Source organism: Thalia democratica, chromosome 4, assembly GCF_965202585.1.
Source record: "Thalia democratica chromosome 4, ktThaDemo2.hap1.1, whole genome shotgun sequence".
Lineage (NCBI taxonomy): Eukaryota > Metazoa > Chordata > Thaliacea > Salpida > Salpidae > Thalia > Thalia democratica.
In genome coordinates, this window is record NC_139168.1 from 37,537,870 (window position 1) to 37,561,253 (window position 23,384).

General features: G+C 28.4%; 1 protein-coding gene across 1 annotated transcript; it reads right to left on the minus strand.

Moving 5' to 3' along the window:
* Nucleotides 1-6,682: 6,682 nt before the first annotated feature.
* Nucleotides 6,683-23,105, minus strand: LOC145834530 (DNA-directed RNA polymerase II subunit RPB1-like). The gene is made up of 26 exons (XM_082941976.1): nt 22,991-23,105; nt 22,647-22,765; nt 22,229-22,382; nt 21,912-22,063; nt 21,223-21,370; nt 20,442-20,585; nt 19,978-20,289; nt 18,886-19,089; nt 18,571-18,683; nt 17,685-17,907; nt 17,004-17,213; nt 16,489-16,626; nt 16,241-16,366; nt 15,953-16,035; nt 15,670-15,790; nt 15,443-15,529; nt 15,156-15,291; nt 13,266-13,447; nt 11,757-11,930; nt 10,936-11,144; nt 10,418-10,759; nt 9,842-10,219; nt 9,366-9,609; nt 8,950-9,171; nt 8,533-8,689; nt 6,683-8,364 (listed from the first exon to the last, which is right to left on the minus strand). The coding sequence occupies exons 1-26, from the start codon at nt 23,069-23,071 to the stop codon at nt 6,980-6,982; spliced, it is 5,844 nt and encodes a 1,947-aa protein (XP_082798102.1). The 5' UTR covers nt 23,072-23,105; the 3' UTR covers nt 6,683-6,979.
* Nucleotides 23,106-23,384: the final 279 nt, after the last annotated feature.

Here is a 23,384-nt window from a genome sequence, read left to right on the forward strand (position 1 = left end):
AGTGTAGAGTAAAGAATTTTGCTTTTTAGAAAACAAGGACGGTATAAAGGTCAAAGTTTTAAATGCATCTAAATATTCATCTATTGCAGAATATTTGGTAAATAACTTAACATATGCAAACAGTTTTAATCTAAAAACCTTTAATTTATTAAAATTTGTAGTAATGTTTACGATTTGATTAAACTAGAAGCTTTTTGTATTTTATTAAGGAAACCTGTTTTATGTAAGCAAAACGATTTTGATTATACTGTTTGTTTATTTTCATAATACTTTATAAGGCGTGTTGTTATCAGTATACTAATGTATAGTTTTACTTTAGTATAATTGTAGTGTAAGTAAATCTAAATGATGTTAATTATTAGTAATTGCTTTTGTCTTTTATAATTCTTTTGATTACTTTATGATTACTTGGTTACTTTATAAGCTTGTAAAATCTTACCTCTTGTTAGCTTTGTACTCTACTGATGAGAACTGCTTGAAATATAATTAGTTTTATTAAATTTGTGGGTCTTGTATATCTTGTTATATAATTACAAAATTTACTCTAGCGTCATAATTAAGCTAAATACAAAGTTTTGTAAAATGATACTAACTATTATGTGTTCAGTTGGAAAATTATTTATTTTTTCCGGTAACATGATGCTCTGCTAATTACAATACTAATAAAAGTACCAAACACTAGTTATCATAAACGACTATATTATAAGTATATCATTTATGATCAAACAAATACATAAACTCTCAGAAACAGTTTGATTTTTACTAGTCAAATACATTTGATATTGAAAAACGTTCGAAAGGTATTTTAAACCTGATTACTTACCTAAAAAAACAATATATTACAATCAAAGTATACATAAAATATTTTTCTTTGTACATAATGTAAATACAACAGTTTAAACATTATTTTTAGACTAAAAAACAATTGCATAGTTTAGAAACTAATTAATACCAAATGTTAAGTACAAGCTATTTAATTTGTTAATTTTAAAATATAACATTTTTTTTTCTTTTGAAGTTAATTTTTTTTATCTACTCTGTTAAAATTATTATAGTTATACTTTTGTTTGAAAATAAATAATTTCTTTACAACATATGTATTAGTAACAAAGTTAAAAAATAAACTGTTCTTCACATTAAAATAAATTTTAACCCCTTAATTTTTTTCATAAGTTAATTTTTTTTAAATGTATTATCTCCTAACATTCTAGAAGTTGTCTATTTTGCTGTCTGTGTAAGATTTTAAAGCGTGTTTTTACTTTATTATCTATAAATATAACAATGTTTTGTTTTTTAACCGTATCTTAAAGCTGTTTTTTAGTTTTTTATCCACCAAACTATTTAAAAACCCTTTCCTAAAAGTTTTACTGTGTTTTTTTTTTAATTTTGAGCATTTTAAAATTTTCTAGAAGCGTATCTTAAACTTTTTATTTAAAAACTTTGTATGAATATTTATCGCTTGTATTAACCATGTTACGAAAATAAAATAACAGTTTTAGCTGCTTTAAAATGTTTACTTAATATTATTATATTAAAAGCTGTTAAGCTATTCTTTTCTAATCACTATACTAATAATAATTATTATTTTCTTTAGTGTGTAATGTTGAATTTAGGCATCAAAACCTAAGCCACTCAAACAGCAGACACAAGAAATTTTTTAAATTAATTTCAACAATTTAAGATTAAAACAAATACTATAACAAAAAATTAAACAAAGTTAAATTCATAAATAACTAATTAATAAGTTTAAGCTTGTTTGTTTGGTATTAAATGCGATAACTTAGTACACACATAAAAGAGATAGTATATAATGAACTTTACATGACCAACAACAATAGCATCAGAGACAACATACGACCGGTTTTGTCCTTATTAGGACTCATCAGGCAGGAATAGTCGCGAGAAACCGCTGTTGTGATCATAACAAGCGGGCTTAAATACAAAGTGTACTTAAGCAACCGTTTGTGATTAAATTTTAAAAAAATGACACAGCTAAATCATTCACAGCAAAATGTCTCAGAAATTATCAGTTTATTGTGAGATTAATCTGTCAATAAGCTGACAATGTTTTTAAAACATCAAAATAAAACCTTAGTATTTATTTAAACATATTTTATAATAACATCTTTAAGTTTTTCAGCTAAAAAGTTAGTTAACTGTTATAGATAATCACTAAAGTTCACTGTTTTTATAAGTAAAAATTTATTTGTGTTAAATACTGATGTTCAATAAAAAAATATGTTTATAGTTATCCATTTTATAGTTATCTTAAATAACTATTGTGAAAAGCTTTAATTGATAAATTACACTCAACAACATAGTGATCTCGTTTCTTTAATATTAAAGTACCCGGTTCTACTAAAATATTTTTTATAGATATTTCTATTTTAAGTTTTTGATTATTTTATTAACTCTTTATTTTGATATCTGCTAATATACTTGGAAACTTACATTAGAAATTGACTTCTCTTAATCATGTTCACTTTATATACTCTACCCTAATTTTTAAAATGCAGTCATCTCTAAAAATAACTATGCTACAATGTTATAACATATTTTTTTTTGGCTACTTTTAATTAGTTTCAAGTAATTTTAAACATTTCAATTATGTTAGGAGTCGATGGACGAGAAAGTTTAAACTTAAAATATTGGTTGTTAATGAGATTTTTTAAACAGTAAAGTAAAAATATTTTTTGTTATAACAAAGTTTAAAAATTATGTATAACATTTTTTTTTATAAAGTTGAAATAAAAGTAGTCTAAAAACTTAAGTAAATATTATATAGTACACTTTTGAACGTTATAGATTTTACTTAAACAAAGTTAGTAACCAAGTAAAAATATTTAATAAGCAAAAGTAAAAAAGAAGATTCAGATTATATTAAAGTTATGTCAAAACGTAATTAAAATTTATAAAAATCGCTTTAAAGTTTTTCATATTTATGCTAAGTATAAAAGTTTAAGGTAAGACAAAAAATTAAAATTTATTATTTAAAACAAAGTAGCAATTATACCCGAAAAAAAAAGTTTCCGTACGAAAATCTTAAACGAGTTTTTCCTGCATTAAAAAAAGATAAAACAATGACTAGATAAGTAAAATGAACATAAAAAATCGAAATTAGGCTCTTAAAAGATGAATTTTAGAATTACCAAGTTAAAAATGCAAAGTTAAAAATAAACAATTATTTAGATGTGAAAGTTTAACATCAAAAATGTCAAAATAATTTAGTTATAGAAATTAACAAACTATAGTAGATCTTTTTTAATATTTTTTGCTTTAATAGTTTGAAACTTCTGAAACCATTTTATTTTGTATATTATTTACAAGTTAAATAGTATATTTTTTACTAATGGTGGTTGACATGACATATAATAAGGTTAACACCCTTTGAAACAAAAAAAGTAGTCTGAGTCACTGCACCGTAGACTAGTCTGATTTTAATCTTAATAATCCTTTAGACTTCTTAATGATAAATTATATTTATTTTTTGAATTACTCAAAGCACAACTGTAAATACATTCTTTCACACTTTACGTACAAAAATACTTAATTAACACATTAATTATAAATACCTCACTCGGAAGCTCATATTCAGAAATATAAGAAAACATATTTTTGTTATATGTTTTTATTTTAGTTTCTTCAATGTTTAATGATTTTTTCCGGGTTTAATTAATTTTTCAGGGTTTATAATTCTGTTTAAGGTTTATTAAAGAAAACACTTTTTGTCCGTTTTTAGTATAAGAATGAACTTAAGATAAAAGTGCACTGTATTACATACTAGTTGTTTTATAAAAAAGTTTAAAATTTACAAATATCATAGTGTTATATTATTTAAAATGCGCTGTTATTCAGTATCATTTTTTGAATGTGTTTTTCGTAATCCTTCTTAAATATATTTTTTTTTAAACTTCAAAGCCATATCACATATGCAGCATAAATTTTAATATTACCAAGTTACAACAAAAATTGTTTTAAAGTTTTTTAAAACAGTACCAACTTTCTAGGTGCTTTTACAAAAAAAAGAAAAGCTTTAAGTTATAAAACTAGCACTAAAGTTTGACAGAACAAAGTTATACAAAAAAATAATTTTAATATAATTTTGTATTCATCAAATCTCATAATCTTAATAATTAGAAGGATATTTAATTTTTATTATAACAAATTTATTCATTTCTTTAATGCTTCAAAAGTATCATCTTAAAACTTAGTAATTAGTCGAACAACTATAACATAAATAAATTAAAAATTTTTGATTTAGTTTAACTAATAGTCATGTTAATTTTGAAAAGAAAACCTTATCTATGAAAACAAAGAATTTTATTACAATTATACTGTAGCTTTATTCAAGTTATGTGCTTCTATAATTGCTTATATTGGAAATTTTTTGTATCAAAGGAAGTAGTATTGAATTATTTGTTTTACCTATAACTAAAGACGTAGTTAGCTTGAAAAAGTTACGAATCTGCTAAATAAAAACATCAGAAACCATGCGTGATAATTAAACTGACGTACAGAGCAACTTAGACTACCTCTAATGTTGTTGTACTTTATATTAAAGTATGCAGTTATTTTAAAACTTAAAAAGTAAATGCAATTTTGAAGTATGAGAAACAACTGTATACAAGGCAGTTTATGTTGCTTCACACTCTATATGATTCCTCATTTATTGCCTTTTTTGTAAACCTTACGTATGAACTTAAAATAGTAATTGCTTGAATAAAACTAATAAAATAATTTTATATTAACTTTTGAATAAAATGAACGGATAATAAGTACTTAATACCTTACTAAATATTAAAAAAATGACGTAATTACACTTTTAAACAAATGAAACACTAGAAACAACTTTTTAGTAGCTAGTAAAACATAATCAGAACGGTCATTAAACGCTTGAAGACTATAATAAAATACATGTTTTAGTAGTACTTCTCAATCTAGGATCCATTAACTAAAAAATTGTATTTACCAACATGTGTAAACATTCGAAAAAAAAGAAACTTATAAAATATTAAAAATCGGCAACTTTGTTTTTCTACCACACTTATTAAAATAAAGTTATTTAGTTGTGTTGTTGAAATTGTATGACAAGATAGGAAATTTTCTATATGAAAACATAAAACTTGATTTGTTATTCATGATTAATTATTTTTTGGATTTAAATATTTACATTAACAGTGAGAACTATTTAGTTAAATTTTTGGAGAAAAAATTTAGAAAAGTGTACATCTTACATGATAAATTAATTTTCATATTTATAACTAGTGTACAAAATGTTGTTAAACCTAGAATTGTGATAAATATTCCGGGTGAACGACTATTCAAATTCTTAAAAAAAAATTGAAAGGGCCACAACTAAAAAAGTAATGCATATATAGTCAAAAATAAATAATATATATGTTAGTCCTATTAATATCTACGAGCCATTTTTTGTTTGTGCAAAACATTAAATACTTTTTGAGATATGGCTTAGGTAAAGTAAAAAACATATTTATTTTTAGTAACTTCAAAATATCTTCATATGTATTTAAGATTTTGCGAAAAAGTGGCTTGTAGATATTCTACATATATTTTTTTCAAATTCATATTACTTTTGGAGACATAGCCTTATAACTATTTCTTTAAGAATTTGAATTGTCATGTAACCAATATTCCATGTTTACTTTTTATTTAAATGGTGCAGCCTAAAACTGATACATATATATACATTTTAATATCTATTAAAAAACCATACAAAGTCAGTAGGAATTATCTCATTCAACGCATTCAGTTGTCTAAATAAATAAGTTTAAGCCAGTATTTATTTCGGCCATCATCAACAAATTAAAACTTTTTCACCGTCAATAATAAACAATGAGCTTCACCGCTTGATCAACAACAACCTACGACCAGTTTCGTCCTTGTCAGGACTCATTAGTCAGGCATAGTCACGAGAAACCGCTCTCGATCTAAGCAAGCTGGCTTCAGTGCGTAATCACTAAAGCGACCGTTTGTGGGTAAAGTTAGATAAACAGACGCAGCCATATCGTTAACCACCCAACGTCTAAGATATTGTTAGCTTAATGTGATATTCAAGTTTTTACGCTCGTTTTGATCAAAATCTCATAATGAGCTGACAATGTCTTAGACGTTGGGCTGTAAACGATTTGGCTGAGTTAATTTATCAGATTTTGCCCACAACTGGTCGCTTTCGTGCTTGTGCACACAGGCCCGCTTGGTTAGATCACGAGAGCGGTTTCTCGCGACTACGCCTGTCTCATTAATACTGGCAAAAACAAAACCGGTCGTAGGTTGTCTAGGATGTTGTTGATCGTGCGGTAAAGTTCATTTTCTAACTAGATGAGAAAAGCACACTTAGATGATCACATTATAGATTATCACCTTTAATTTTTTTGTGGATGGTGTGATGCAAATACATAGCTCACAAGTATTTAATAAAAAAAAACAATACAAGACAACATTTTTGGTTATTTTTTAATTAAAAGTGAATACGAACAATCAAAATTTATAAAGAGTACATAAATCTAGATAAATCAAAATTTACTATAAATATCTTTATTCTATAAGTCTATTTTAGAGCTCATTTAAAGAAAAAACTAGCTAAATCTAAAACTTAAAGAAAATAACAAGTTTAAAATACTAAGTTTTAAATCTTTATTAACATTAAAAAAACAATGTTTGACAAAACTACTTATTTCCTAATTTTTTAAGACAAAAAAAAAGAAAAAGAAACTGCTAATGCAGAACAGACTATTATTTGAAGGCTGTCATATTTGTAACAATGACAGCAAAACCAATAGATTTGCGGCGAAACTTATAAGACACGAAATGGAAATTTAGAAACTGTTAAATTATCTAATAATTCGAAATATGTTCATAAACTTATGTCTAACGCTTGAACGCTAAACCATAAAATATTAAATAAAAAGGATATTCACAAGAACGCTGGATTTCAGCATTCTAAATAGCGACGTCATAATTAATCTTCCTCTTCTTCATCACTTTCGTTTCCACCTTCAGCAGGTCCTGAAGTCTCTGGCGAGTAACTTGGCGAAGCTGGGCTGTACACCGGACTGCCAGGACTGTAGGATGGACTAGCTGGCGAATAGCTCGGACTCGACGGGCTGTAGCTTGGAGACGCAGGGCTGTTGTCACTAGGTGACCCGGGAGAGTAGCTAGGAGACGGCGGGTTGTCGCCCGGAGTGTAAGCAGGACTTCCGGGTGTATAGACTGGCGAAGCTGGAGAGTAATCGGGACTAGCAGGCGAGTATCCTGGACTCGTCGGTGAGTAGTTCGGACTGGCCGGTGAATAAGCCGGGCTGGTTGGGCTGTAGTTCGGACTAGTCGGGCTGTAATTTGAAGCTGCCTGCGGGGGGCTAGATGGCGAGTATGAGGGTGATGATGGCGAATAGTTTGGACTCGAAGGAGAATACTTGGGACTCGATGGGCTGTAGCTAGGCGAAGAAGGAGAGTAGCTTGGACTTGACGGGTTGAATTTGGGACTAGACGGGCTGTATTCTGGAGATGTTGGGCTGTAAGACGGGCTTGATGGCGAGTATTTTGGACTTAAAGAAGAATAGCTAGGTGAAGTAGGACTGTAAGATGGTGATGATGGAGAATAGCTCGGGCTCGTTGGCGAGTAGCTCGGACTTGTAGGCGAGTAGCTTGGCGATGTAGGAGAATAGCTCGGAGAAGTCGGACTGTAGCTCGGAGAAGTCGGACTGTATGATGGACTAGTCGGACTATAGCTCGGGCTGGTTGGCGAATAACTAGGCGATGTCGGACTGTAGCTTGGACTCGTTGGGCTGTAAGACTGGTTATTGTTGTTTGGCGAATAGCTCGGGCTCGTTGGACTGTAACTGGGAGAAGTGGGCGAATAGCTGGGTGATGTCGGAGTGTAGTTTGGACTGCTCGGCGAGTAAGTGGGCGATGTTGGTGAATATCCCGGAGAAGTTGGACTATACCCACTTGGAGAAGTGGGCGAGTAGCCTGGACTGGCAGGACCGCCAAAGTTTGGACTGTAACTGGGACTGCTTGGAGTCCCTGGTGTTCCAGGCTCGTATGCTGGTGACACTGGGGAGTAACTCGGCGACATCGCGTTTGAGTGCTTTGGCGATGGAATATAGGGAGAAGAGGGACTGATCGGTCCTGGAGACTTTCCTCCGGGACTCGCCCAACCAGGGCTGTATCCTCCGGGTGAAGCGAAACCTTCGGATGGATTGGGTGAGAAGGCAGCAGCGCCGGGCGTCATTCCGGAGCTTGGAGTGAAGCCTCCGAATCCAGGCGTGGCACCACCGGACCAGGGAGTCTGTGCTGGCGACATTCCGCTTGGGGAAGCTGCAGATCCAAAGAACATTCCAGTTGCTGTAGAAATAAAAAACAATATATTTTCGAACAAACAAAAATTCTGTGTTTTTTTTAAATATACAAACATATCTTCTAGAATTAAGAAAAAACCTTACTTGTAAAAATTTAAATTGTCATAAGTTATTTTATTTGTGTTAGTAACGAAAATTATTAAGTATATCTTACTTCCAACACCGGCCAAGTTGGGAATTTCCATTGCTTCTTTACATTTATCAGCATCAAGCCTCAAACCGAAGCAACCAGTTCCTCCTGGTATTAATTGACCTAGCATTATGTTTTGAGACACACCGTCCATCAAATCTAATTGCGCTGATGCTGCAGCCTGTTTTTTAAAGTGTGATTATATCCACTAGGTGTTTTTAAGAATAATTATTTTATGACTATAATACTTTATCAGGAAAGAAAAAAAAAACTCTTAACTTTAGAGCTCCACCAGTTTTAAAACTACCATCTTAAAAAACGAAAAAAACTAAATTATGTATTTCACCAAGGAACATTGTTTAAGTGTATTGAATAAAAACAGGTAGCTACTAATTATATAAATCATAAGCTAGAACTTGGAAAAACAAAATTTAGACAAACTTCCATAAGAATATCAACGGTTTCTTCGAAGGAACATCTCATAAGAGCCCCAGTTTCCTGCCTGTTAATACCGTGCCTTGTGATTGCCATCAGATGTCCTTTGCAAGTCATAATGTCACACAACAACGACAAGTGCCTGTAGTTGACATACGAACCATCAAAACTGATGACGTGATTTATCTCCTTTTCAAGGGATTTACGTACTGCTTCAATACCCAGCACCTGTAATGATTAATTAAAATTAAATTATAACGTATTGAAATACAGGATGCTTAAAAAATTATTTAATTATGGATAATACTAAATTTATAATGTATTATATTACCATATCATTGAATTAAGCTAATTCTATTCGTATTCGACCAACAAACTAACTAAGTTATAACTAATATTGAAAAATAGCATTTAAAAATTACTTTAAAAATTTCACAAATGTCGTTAGAAGTAGTTCTTTGTGGATCAATGTCTTTCTCCGCGAGCACAGTCTGAAGAGCCGTACCGTCAGTTTCCAATATCCAGTCTTGAACGGCTCGGAACTCTCCAGCGGCATTGAACATAATGCGCTTCTTGCTCTCCTCTTTGGGCAAGTGCATGTAAACTTTTGCTATTTCAGGAATACCTTGCAGGGTCAGACCAGATATCATGTTGCTTTCAATGTATCTGTTTAAAACAAAAAAGGTTAAGCTTCTTTATGCATGTAGCTAAATATATTCAGTAGTATACAAAAAAATTATGTGGTATATAAAAATTAAAAAAGCTTAATAACATTTAATAAGTTAAGGGTTTAGCATATGTTATATTTTTAATATTGACACTAAACTTACAAATAAATTTTATTTAAAGTGAAATGATACTAGAGTAAGGATTTTTAAGTACATGCACAGATAAAAACCTGAGAAGAACATCATCTTCCATTTTGTCTGAATGTTCTTCAATGTCCGTATCTTTTCCTTCGTCGCTGTTCATTATTCTGATTCTAAGTACCAACTTTTCAGCGTTGTCATCGTTGAAAATGCAGTTTAAGTCGTCACCGAAGCCGGCTGAAATTTTTTCAGCAATCTGTTCCATAGTGAGTTTCTTGTCAGTCATTCTCTTGCGGTCGAGCTCAATTCTGAGCAGCCAAGAAGAAATTCTCGACACGTCGAAATCGGGCATCTCGTAGTAGACGCTGACCCATTCCTGATCTTCTGGAATGACTGTTTCCAAAGGTTTCGGATCGTAGTGGATAGTGGTGTTGGCTGTTACTTTCCTGAGGGTCGAGTGCTCCAATCTAAACGAAAGAATTCGCATGAATATTAATTGAAAATTACAAATGTACAGAAAACCTTTTTTCCTTTTACATCAAATAAAAAATATTTGCACAATTTTAAACAAATGTATTTTTAACAACTATAAAAAATCATAAATAAATTTGTAGTTCTTATGTTAGATTAATTGAAATTTTAAGTAAACACTACGGATTTCAAACCTGCAAAGCACGTCCTTACAAGCTTGAGCGTCTCTTGTCGGAAGTCCGAGCAAGTAAACAGTCAGAGATGGAGTTTTTGGCTTTTTAGAGACATTGATCAATTCCTTTAAACGAGGCACACCCAATGTAACGTTTTTAGCAGACACACCGGCGTAATGGAAAGTGTTTAAGGTCATTTGAGTGGCTGGTTCTCCGAGAGACTGAGCAGCTAATGCTCCCACCATTTCTCCTGGATGAGCCTGGGCTTGCTGAAATTTAGATTCAATTTCTCCGAGCACCCACTCAAACGCTTCCGGAGACAAGCGAAATTCTTCAGCTACTCGACGAGAACATAAAGTGGATCTGTTGTGAGTCAGTAAAAATAATCAGTTTAATTCAAAATCCTTGAAAAAACTAAACAGAGCATAAATTTCTATGTCAATTCTTTGTCAATGTTTCTTTTTAATAATTATATTAATAAATTATAATGATAAAAACTATAATACCTAACACCCTTATTAACAGAAAATACCACAAACCTTAGATGAACGTTGAACAGCAGTGTGGCGTTAGCTTGAGCCTCCTTACTCAAACGATCTTCTCCGCACACGATTATCAGCTTCTTACTCAAATTTTTCACTCCTTCAATAACATCGATAGGTGACAGAGATGTAGGTTTTCTGAGATTGATGTTGAATATTTTCTGAGCGTTCCATATGAGTCGATGCAAATTCACTGGAAGTACTACCTGTTGATTTTAGAGACTTAATTAGAGATTTAGACTTAAAATAGTACTTTATTTATTTTTACATATAATTGAAAGAATAGTGGCTTGAGAATTTTTCTATATACAATAATAACATTTCTTTAAGTAAAAATACGAGTTTTAACTTTATTGCTAATATTTTCTACTTTACGTAAGAATTTAAATAAATTTTAGATTATTTTCATAAGTAACAAATGAATAAATACATATTTTTAGAGTATAAATTAGTTTTTTAACGTCAGATAGATAGCCTTATTGTCCAATGTCAAATATTTTGAGAAAGTATATCCAAAAATATTGCTTACATAAAATTAATTAGGAAGTTAGAAATAGTTTAAAAATCTTAAAAGTTCATTTTATAGTTAGAATACTGTTAAACATTAATTAACTTTTGTGTTAAACATTAAAACTTAATACCATACAGAAAATTGTAAAAAGTACATTTCAACAACTCAAAGTCTTATCAAATTGTTGACATCAAATTTACTTACACTAAGCTACATATATCTATGAAATACCATCTAAAACAAAACTTTTATCAATAAATTTTGGAAAAACTAAAAAAGTTTTACAAAATATATCAACTTAATTTACTTTACTATCACCATTAGCAAATATATGTCGAATTTGATTTCTATCTTTCTCCATTTGTAAAAATTCTTCTTCTAGTTTTTCCTGGTATGAAAGTTCTGACTGAATGTTTCTAATTACGTCGTCATTCATACAACGACGAATTTTCTTGTCATTGGTAAGGTCCATTTTGAATTTCTGTTGAAAAATCATACAATTTAAGCAAATTTTATTTGGTACCGTTTATTTATAAGAGTTGCCAATTTTTTTGGCAAATTTTCTCCAGGTTTTCAAAATTACACGTTTTAGGTCTACTTTTAATTTAAAAATAAGTTTAACGTAAATAACTGTGTTAAATAGTATAACGACATTGAAAAAATATTTTAAAGCTTCTTTAAATGTGTTTTTTAATAAAAAAAAATTTGATGATGACAAAAGTACTTCATCTATACGATATTAACATGTAAATATGGTCAAACTCCAGGTTTTTTATAAACCCTGAATTATGTATGTATTGTAAATTTTTACTTCAAAATCAGTTAAATAAAATATAAGCACAAATACACAAAAAAGTTCACAGCAACTTTAAACACTTCGATATTTCTTCCATTTACACATTTGAAATTGCGCTATTTTATTACCAGTACAAACCAATTGAGAGCAGCAAAGAGTTTGTAAATAGTGCTTAACATTTTCTTTCTACCATTTTATGTCTTATTAGTTTTTTGTAGCAGGGCTGAATGCTTTTATATCCAATTAGTTTTACCCATTTAAATTTTTAACTTTAATCAACTTGCGTTACTAATTTTAAAAACTACTTATAATACAGTAAAAAAAAACTATTTAAACTACTTTTCATTATTTATTACTAATTATTGTTTAGAATTCGCAAAATATAAATACTAAAATTTCTTAGTCTACTTTAAAACATTTCGTTCATTACAGAAATTGTATAAAAAATTTATTTTAGTTTTAAACCATAGCTAAAACTGAACACGGTTTTTAATATAGTCTTTCAACGACAACAAAAATTTAAATAATAATTAAGTGACTGCAAAACACGTTACCTTGTTAAGTAAGAAAAAATAAAAATCAGCTAAATAAGTAACTTTAGAAGTCTTTAGAGCAAAAATGAAGTGTTAGTAACAAAAACAATAAAACTAGGTAATTAAATATGCATTTCATTACTTGAAAGATTTATTTTAAAAATTAAGCCTGTAAAAATTTTAATTATGCATATAAGCCCTATCATTATTATTTTAAATGTTCAATTAGTTTTATACAGTTTAATAGTAAAAAATATACTTGAATTATTAAAACTATTATTTCAACTATATACAGTTAGATTTTAAAACACTAAAAATAAGCATTTTTTTATTAGATAAACTTAAAATGAAAAAAACTAAGCTCAAATGACAACACTTTAGTTAAGCATACGTTTTGTCAATATCAAAGAAAAAAAAGTTAAACTACTTTCTAATTTTCTCATGGATATTATTTTTTTATTGTTTGTAAAACGATAATACAACTAACCTTTTTAAAAGCATTGTTACTGGGTTTTAGTGTGGCGAGATGTTGAAACTCAACTTTTTCACCAGCGAGGCCGTCTTCACCATATGTGAATTGAATCATGTAGTCGTTGCACTGTCTCACTGTGCCATCGTATCTCACCATAACAGCTTCCATAGCTTTGACTAAACGACGTTGAATGTACCCTATTTAAATATTAGACTTTTTTTCAAAACAAAATTCACTTGAAGTTAAAAAAATTGAAAATTAATTTCAATAACTATAAAAAAGAAAAAACAACTCAGTCAAATACTTCATTACAACTATCTTTAGATAATATTTACATATGGTTAAAAACAAGAAAACTAAACTTAAATCCTAGCAAATGTAAAATTCTAACCATTAACAAAAAAGAATCTTCTCCAACTGACCTCTTAATCAATAACATCAAGTTACAAGAAATTAAAGTTTTTAAAGATTTAGGAATTTATATTTCCAAAGATTTGAAATGGAATGAACATATCAACTATTTATATAAGATTGCAAAAAATACATGTTGTCAAATATTGAAAAGTTTTAAAACTAATTCTGCTTCAATTCTGACAAAACTATTTAAAACATACGTTCGCCCTAAACTTGAATTTAGTACCCAAATTTGGTCACCCCATTTAAAAAAGGATATTAACAAAATTGAATCTGTGCAAAGGAGTTTTACCCGTCATATTTGTAGTCGTTGCAACATATCTTACACGTCATATAATGATAGAATGATTAAATTTGGCTTGAAATCACTGGATTATAGAAGATGGGAATTTGATTTATTAATTCTTTACAAAATTATCAATGGCAAATATAAAAGTTTTTTTAACCAGTGTTTTAATTTTTCCAAAAATAAATATCAACTAAGAGGAAATAACTTGAAAATAAAATGTAAACATGATTTTCAAAACAGTCAGTGGCAAGGCGCATTTTTTCACAGAGCAAAAGCTATGTGGAACAGACTACCTCAGGATATAGTATCTTGTGAGAGGGTAGAACAATTCCGTTTAAAGCTAAAAAGATTTGATTTAAATACGATAAATACCAGTAAAATTCACTAATTTTCCACTGTAACAAAAGAAAAAATATTCGTTTCCCTACGCCTCCCCCCTACAAACTATTAGTTTACTTATATATTTTGTAGTTATGAATTTTGTTTTATAAGCCATGATTTTAGACAAACTTCTTTACTGTGTGTACTAAGTAATATATAAATTTGAATTTTTTGAACTGAATTTTCAATTTAGATCATTTGTTTATCATATTGTGTTTAACTTTGTGTTTTCATTTAAATTATGTTTGTATATATATATATAATTTATCTTAAAGTTTTGAATATAAGTTTATTTTCTTTTTCTCTTTTTGTGTGTCCTGTTTAAGTGGCTCAGGTTTTGATGCCTGAGTCCAACATTGCACAATAAACAATATAATAATAATAATAATAATAACTATAATTTAGTGTTTACATTGTTATCTATTGTTAGAAACATAAACGCTTTACTTATTTTTGTTGATTAAACTACACTGTGTAAAGTTTATGTTACAAAAACTAAGTATTTAAAATATTTTCATTAATTTGACTTTGCACTCAGGTGTAACATTTTTTAACTATGTTTTTTAGAGTTTTTGAAAACACTACAGAAGCATATTTTTTGTAGTTTTTTTTTATAAAACGTGTACTTTTAAAATATCAACAGAAAAATATTAAACTATTTACTTAAGAAAAAGTTGAAAAAATTTACAGTGTTTTTTTTTATCGTAACAAAATTTATATAAACGTAATAAAAGTATAGTTTAAATAAAAGAATAATTACCTATTGTAAAGTTAGTTGCATTAAGCTATTTATTGAAAAATATATATTAATAATAATTCACCAGTTTCAGCGGTTTTTACAGCAGTATCAATAAGACCTTCTCTTCCTCCCATAGCGTGAAAGTAGAACTCTGTCGGAGTCAAACCGGCCAAATAGGAATTTTCCACAAAACCTCTTGCCTCCGGACCGTAATCGTCCTGTGAATTTATATTTTTTAGTTTTAATTACTTATCTTTGTAGCTTGTTTCCTAATTCTATAACAAAAAAACATATTTGAATAATAAGTGACCTCAAAAATGAAATCAAAGAAAAACAATTAAACTGTATAAGTTTAAAACATATCAAAACCTTGACGAAATGTGGTAGAGTTCTGTGTCTAAATCCAAACGGGATTCGTTTACCTTCAACGTTTTGCTGTCCTACCACGGCAATAACCTGGTTGTACAGACCAAGTTATCAGTGTAAATTTAGTTAACAACAAGTTTTCTTTTAGTGCTTACAACATATTATATAATTGCTTTAGTTTAGCACGGGATTAAGCTATTACAAGTAGAAGTAGCTTATTAACAAAATACCTGAGAAATGTTAATCTTAGAACCCTTGGATCCGGCAACCACCATAGCCTTGAAGTTGTTGAAGTCAGACAGAGACTTTTGAGCTGAAGATCCAGTCTTGTCACGAGCATCGTTCAATATTCTTTAATTAGGATTATAAGTAATCATTAAATATTTAATTGTAAATATAATTTAGTAAAATATAAATTATAACAAAATTATTTTTAATCGAAAGACCTCGAAAATAAGCTCATATTATAAGTTCTAGTAAATAAAGGAATTATTAAAACTTAAGTGGTTTTACCTGTTTACTTGATTTTCAAAAGTTTGCCTAATTGAGTTACCAGGAGTTGGCTGGAGGTCTTCTTTATGGGCTTTTTCAATGACCTAAAATGTTTTGTTTGTTTTAAAATGAGACAACAAAAAAACTTGTAACAATCAAGTTTTTATACGTTATATACATGTATATATCAGAAATAAATCTTTTTCAGACATTCCTGAAAAAGGAAAAATAAAGTTAACTTTAGATTCGTACATTATCGTTCTTAAATCATATTTATGCATACTTCATATACATTACTTATTTCCTTACCTTGATGACCTCTTCTTTTGCCCCCTTAATCTGGCTCTGAATGTCCAAATACGTTTGTTTATCAGCAATTGTATCTCCTATACCAATTGAGTGACCTTCATACATAAGCCACTGGTTGACTACAGTCTGTTGTTAGATATGATAGTGTTTAGGAAAATTGTTTAACTATAATGATTTTATAATTGATTTTTTTAGATAACTTGGTGATTTTTTTTCGTTAGTAAAAATTTTTTTTTTCAACAACTAACCTGAATGTTGCTGTAAAATAGACGGCTAACTTCAGAACTTTTTTCCAAAGCAACAATATGGCAAAGAGAGCCTGAAGAGGTACCAAGTGATTTTTTGCAAATAATTCCACTTAAAAGTACTCCACTCTCCACTAACACCTGCAATAAAGAGAAGTTGTATTAGAAATATCTAATAAAACATTAAATAATATCTAAAATTTCTTAAATTTGATTTTTTTTAATGCTTTGAAGACAATAATGTTAAACGCTAAACTGATCAAAATGTTTAGTAACGTTACTCAACCATACAAAAAAAAGTTAATGATTCAATAAAACTGGTATAAAATTGATTAAAACTTATGAAAACAATTTTTTGTTTTTTTAAGAATTTTTCTCAGTCTTTGTTAACATTATACTACTTTAAATGCCTCTTTAAAACTAGCTTTTGACTAGAACTTTAAATCTTTACAATGAGTATTTAAAGATACTATCAAAATTCACATAAAAATTCAACCAAAACTGCAACTCAAACGTACTTTAGTATCACCGGGAGATATGTGCTTATAAGGGCCGCTGTCTTCACCATCGGGATGTGTAGAGTGCGTGCGGATACAGTTGATACCTGGAGGAATGATCATGCTAAACAGTTGCTTGCCAGTCCACAAAGGTTTGGGTTTTAATATAGCTGGTTGGGGGATGGTTCCGTCCCATTCTTCCAAATACATAAGCAAGTTCATAAAAACTTCCTGTTAATATTTATTTTGCTATTAAATTCAGTGTGTTGCATTAAAATACTTAGGTTTTACTTACATATTTGGGCTATTTAATTATAAACCACGATATTATATAAATGTTATTTTTAGTTATATATAGTTATTGTTTAGGTTGCATATTAAAACTAACAGAAAATTTGTTTGTGTTCAGGTATATATATTATGCGTTTATTTAAAAAAAAATTAATTTTGTTGTTAAACCATCACAAAAAAATCCGTATATTCAAGCTAAATGGTTGTAGGCTTTACATAAAAAATGGTTAGTATAAAGTATGATTAAAATTGATCTTTTGTTTTATTTTAGTATTTGTTTCTTTATAAAATCAGTTACGTACAAAAAATTATTAACACAAAACTTTATTCTATACGCAGAAAATGTTTAAATTAAACCAAATTTTACAAATTCAAAGAAAACACTTTGAGAAAAATAATTAATAACCAGACCTTCGTAATAAAAGTGTCTCTTTTCGTCATTTTCCTCACAGCTGTCAATGTGTCCTGCACAATACCCATAACAGGACGATTAGACTGGGGCGTCACAATGAGTTTGTTGGTCATTGCAAGCTGTTGAATTTCAGCCCTGGTTTCCATGGACTGAGGAACGTGCAAATTCATCTCATCACCGTCAAAATCAGCGTTGTATGGAGTCGTTACAGACAAGTTCATTCTGTGATTAATTTAAATTGAATAGTTTAATACTGTTATTTAATAAGAGACATCAAGTATATCAATTTGTTATACTTGTTATAATAGATTACTTTAGCTGAGTAACTAAAACACCAAACCAGTGTTTTCCGAACTGATTACCATAATTGCCCAAATTTCAAAAAGGTAGAAAAAATCGCTCCTCTTCATTACAAACCCCTGATTGTCTTATATATTTTCTAAAATATTCATTAGAAAATCAAGAATATCTAGTGTAGGTTTATCATGTTGCCTTATTAGTTATCGCCTCCTAACTAAATTTTGAAAAAAAAGGTTAGAAAATAAGTAAATAAAATTTTAGTGGAAAATAGTAGAAAACTATGAATTATTTATTAAATACTTATCTATTGTTAAACACCTTTTGAACTAATTACTTCTTTAAATTCTTATGTCTAAGACCTTATTAATCCGACTTGTTACATAAAATGCTGCAGTACCCTGAAGAGTTTAATTATAAATTTTGAGAAGTTTTTCTTTTCAATTTTCATCAAAAAAAACAAACTAATAACATAGTTAAAAAACTTTAATCATCAATTACAGTGTTCCAATAAAACAGTCTAATAATAAGTATTTTATACTTTGAAGATTGAAAAATAACAATCACACATTTATAAAAACTACAAACCTAAAAGTAGACCAGGGTAGAACCTTGACTCTATGACCCATCATACTCATTTTATGTAGAGTTGGCTGACGATTGAATACAATTATGTCATCATCTTTTATGTGACGTTCGACCTTTAAATTGTGGTATAGTTATTTGATTATAAATTAACTATTAACTAAACTTAAGAAACAAAATATTTAAGACTATAAATTTCTTCTTCCTAATAAATTTAATTTGAATAAATGAAACAAAATAAATACAGACTAGTACTGTGTTTTAATTTTAAATGTCTTTCTTAAAGAAAAATTTTATTAATGAAAATAATAAAAAAACTTTATAGCCGATTTGAAGATGAATGTCTTTTGAAGAGGGATGATGCCTTAGATCGATCCTATTGCCATCATCACGAATAATGTATTTAGCACCAGGATATCTTGTGTTACCCCTAGCAACTAATTCTTGCATTTTTTCTATGTTAAATGGAGTAACAAGTTCTGGATAGGTAAGATTGTTTGCTATAGATCTAGGCACACCAACCTGTATTTAACAAATACTTAAAATGATTTTGAGTATATGTTATATAAAAATATACATTTTTTAAAGTTAATAATGAAATAAGACATCAAAATTTAAGATTCAGATATGCCAGGTCTATTGGAAAACCAACAAAACTGTTTTCAGTGGCTAAATACATTATAAAAATAATGGTGTTCTACTTCGATGTAAAGATAATAAAACACCTTGTTTATAAATTAATGGACAAAAGAAAAACTATTAGCCTAATATAACATTTACCTACTGAAAACAAATGTTTTGATTGTTTTCATAGACAAGTGTTTTTCATAATATTTAATCAAAAAATTTTATCTTCTTACAGAAAAAATATTTAGTGAAAAATTTATCTATGTTAACATGAATAACTATTTAAGTAAATCAATAACATTTTTCATAAAACTTTATTTTTCTTATAGATTTTGTATAGAAATATTTGTTGTAATAACATTAATGACTTGACAAAAAACTATATAGCTTAAACGTGTATAGATTGTAAATTTAAAATAGTATTTAATTTTTTTTTTTAGTTTTGTCCTAACAGTTCTTTTTATTTTGTGGTATTTAAGTTATATTTATATCTAATATTTTACATTTTTTTCAATATCTTTTCAAAGTATATTATAAACTAATTTTATTTAATTGCAAGTACATTTTTTGTTAAATAGACTACAAATCCTATTGCTCATATTACCTTTCATCTCATGTGATTAAAACAGCTCCAATGCTAAAATTTATGTTTCTAAGCTTTAAAAAAATTAAAACTAATTTTATAACCTTTAGTTAGTTATACTAATTATAACAACTTCATAATACAATCAAAAAATTCAGCTCAGACAGTTTAACAAATAAATAATTAGAACTTTTAAGAACCTGATCAATTTTTAAGTTTGGATCTGGTGTGATTACAGTTCGGGCAGAGAAGTCCACACGCTTTCCCATTAAATTACCACGAATACGACCTTCCTTGGCCTTAAGACGTTGTTTTAAGGACTTCAACGGTCTACCGCTCTTTTGCAATGCCCTGTTAACTCCGGGCATTTCGTTATCAAACAAAGTGGAACAATGATATTGCAGTAGAGCAACATCATCTTGAAGAATATGAGCTGCTGTCCCATTCTGTTCGTTTCTTTTCAATTGTTCGTTTGACTTGATAATGTCCGCATACTTGTGAGTAAGATCATCCTGTGAAATATATGTAATATGCAGCGAGAAAATATATAGAAACATTGTCATTGCTTAATCAGCCAAGTGTTTATTACAATTCAAATTTTTTTTATTTATTTCCCAAACTGATAAAACAAAAGCTTTTGAAAATTAAAACAAAGTTTATGTACCTGGCTTCTAGCAGAACCACCACCCATAACCACAGATGGTCGAACACACAAGGGAGCAACTGGAAACACACTCAGGATCATCCACTCTGGTCTGCAGAAGTTTGGATCAAATCCCAATATTTCACAATCTTCATTTGATATCCGCTATAGTAAAAATTTAAACAAGTCAGAACTTTATTTTGGTATTCAAACAGAATTCAAACTTGGTATTTTTTTTTATATAAGTTCAAGTAATTGGTTTGAGTATATAGTTAGGTTTAGAATTAATGAAGTATAATGCTGGTAGCAAAAATAGGTTTAATATTTTTAGAATGCATAACAGTTAGAAAAATTTACTTGCTAAATAGATAATAAAGCAAGCACATAACTCTAACTTTGCTTTAATAATACGTTATTACATATTGATGAACTAAATTATGTTTATTATATAATAAACCAGATAGTTGTAAGCTTAAGGCCAACTCAAAAAATAAGAACTTAACTTTTAATTCACAGTGTTATTAAAATAAACGAAGTACAATAATTCAACTATGTGATTAGCAGAAAAACTATCTTATATTTTTCTTTTAATTATGAAATAAAGGATTTGTTTAGGCATTTCAAGACGATCTGAGACTGTCGTAAAAATTTAAACAGTATATTATTCTTAAACAGATGATGTTAGATTAAATCTTTTATTTGTACTTATAAATTCATAAATTACCTAATTTTCTAAGTAAAACTGCTGCAATACTTCTAATCAAGTAATATATATTAAAAAAAAAATTTACAATAGTTATACCTTGAAAATTTCCATGACTTTCTCAGCAGTCAAAATAATTTTCTTGTCTTGCGTATCATCATTTGTTTGTGCCCACTCAGCAGTAACTTCTAATCCATTTTTTACTAGTTTTTTCGGCTGATATCGCCCACAACCAGTATTTGTTTCCCTGTGAAGACTAAAATTAAAGACAACACAAAACTAAATACTTTTGTTAAACATTAATAAACTGTATCAATTGAAAATGTAAAATTAAAGAATGCTTCTAAACAATTTTTTATTTCAGTAAAGTTTAAGTATTTTTAGAATTTTTTCATTTGAAGTTTGTAAATAATTGTACACATAATAACATAATTTAAAAACTTAACTAAAACACTAATTTTCTTATAACAGTTTCTTTAAAAAAACTTATACTAAATAACAAAAAAAATAGTACTAAATGTCATAAAGAAGCAAAAGCTGTTATGTAAAGCTCAAAAAAATATGAAATATTGGAAAATATTATTTTTTAGCAAAATGTTTAAGAAAAATTTAAACTTTTAAAATCTGCAGTGCATTTAAACTTTTATATATTAAATAAAGATATCAATACTAAGCTTGATTATGTACTTGAAAAGATAAAGTTAACTTTAAGCTTGAAAATTATCATTAAGATTTTTAAGAAGTCATGTTTGTGCCATATCATAAAATAACAAAGTAAAAATACAAACTTTCTAGTTTCTTCTCCCTGATTATATTCGCTAGATTCCTCTGTGCTTCCTTCACATATTTGTTTGCCCTTGCATAAGTCATACACACCAGCAAAACGCTTAACCATTTGCTTCTTTGTTTTATTTACCACCATCTTTAACTTAGGATCATCCTATTAAACAGATAGTGTTATGCAAAACTACCGTTTTTGATTAAACCATTTTTAAATTGGTGTAAAAATGGTAATCTTAACTTGTAACTTGCTTGACAGTTATAAATAAACTCAATTATAGAATTGTAGTCTAAAAATAATTAATCATCTGTTTACAAAATAAACCTTGTCAATGAGTAAGCGTGAGCAGTAGAAGCAAACACATCTCAACAATTTAATTGTTTTTGTCATGAAATTGCAGTGGTAAACTGGTTTTGCCAATACAATATGAGCAAAGTGACCAGGACAGTCTTTCATATCTCCAGCACAAGTTTGACACCTGATCATTGTATAAAGTTTACATACAGTAAAAATTTCAAAAGCTAGCTACTGATAGAAAATACCTAATATTGGAATAAAATATTAAAACTAATAGTTTAAAACTCATCTGAAAATTGTTTAAATACTTGAAGATATCAAAACATATTTCAATATTTTTCAATCAGTATAAAACAAGATATCCTTTAAACCTTGAAGTTTATTTTGAAAGCTGTTTAATAAGCTGAAAAGTTAATTCAAAAATAAGTAAATGATAAATATTTACCTAGAGTATCTATCAATGGTTCCTTGCCTAGGATCCATCAAACCATTTAGTTTTGGTTTTCCTCCTTCCATAACTTCTGCATAGATCAGACCACATGGATCCACTACAGACATTCTTTTCTGTAATAAATGTCAATAATAATTTATTTTCAAATAGCTCTTCATTGCAGGTTTTAAATTTTTGTTGCTGCTTAATAAAAAAGGTAAGTTTAATTTTAATGTAATAAATAAAGAAAAAACAACTTTGTAGAAGTTTTTCAATATTTATATTTTATAAGCAGTGAACTGAATTTTAACTCAACTGAAAAAAAACGTTATAAGCTTAAATTGTTTTAATAAACTAACCCATTCTTCTGGGCTTACAATAGAAAATTGCACTCCTTTTACATTTTTCAAATTGACGTTAGCGTCTGGTAAGGATGGCATTTTATTCTATTATCAGTAAGTTTTTATAAGTATGTACTGAAAAAAGATATAGCTAGTATTAAAACTTTATTTTATTTTTATACAATGTTTCTGTAACTTTTAGTTAATTTTAGTAAAAATATATTTAACATCTTAATAAAACAAGAATTTAAATACCATATTAGTTCTTAAATGTCTTTAAAAACAAGTTTTGTAAATATTTATCGAAAGAAAAAGTGACTAATCAAGGATTTATGTGATTATTTGAGAGTTTTTTGATGAAAATTATTTTTGCTATTTAATGTGTAAATTTGAACTATAACAGCATATATGG

Excerpts from the sequence above, each read along its gene's own strand:
- LOC145834530 (XM_082941976.1), bottom strand. The coding sequence starts at position 23,071 with ATGCCATCCTTACCAGACGCTAACGTCAATTTGAAAAATGTAAAAGGA. Across the intron at positions 9,610-9,841 it reads GAAGATGATGTTCTTCTCAG|ATACATTGAAAGCAACATGA; the intron begins GTTTTTATCTGT and ends TGTTTTAAACAG. Across the intron at positions 9,172-9,365 it reads ACATTTGTGAAATTTTTAAA|GTGCTGGGTATTGAAGCAGT; the intron begins GTAATTTTTAAA and ends TAATCATTACAG.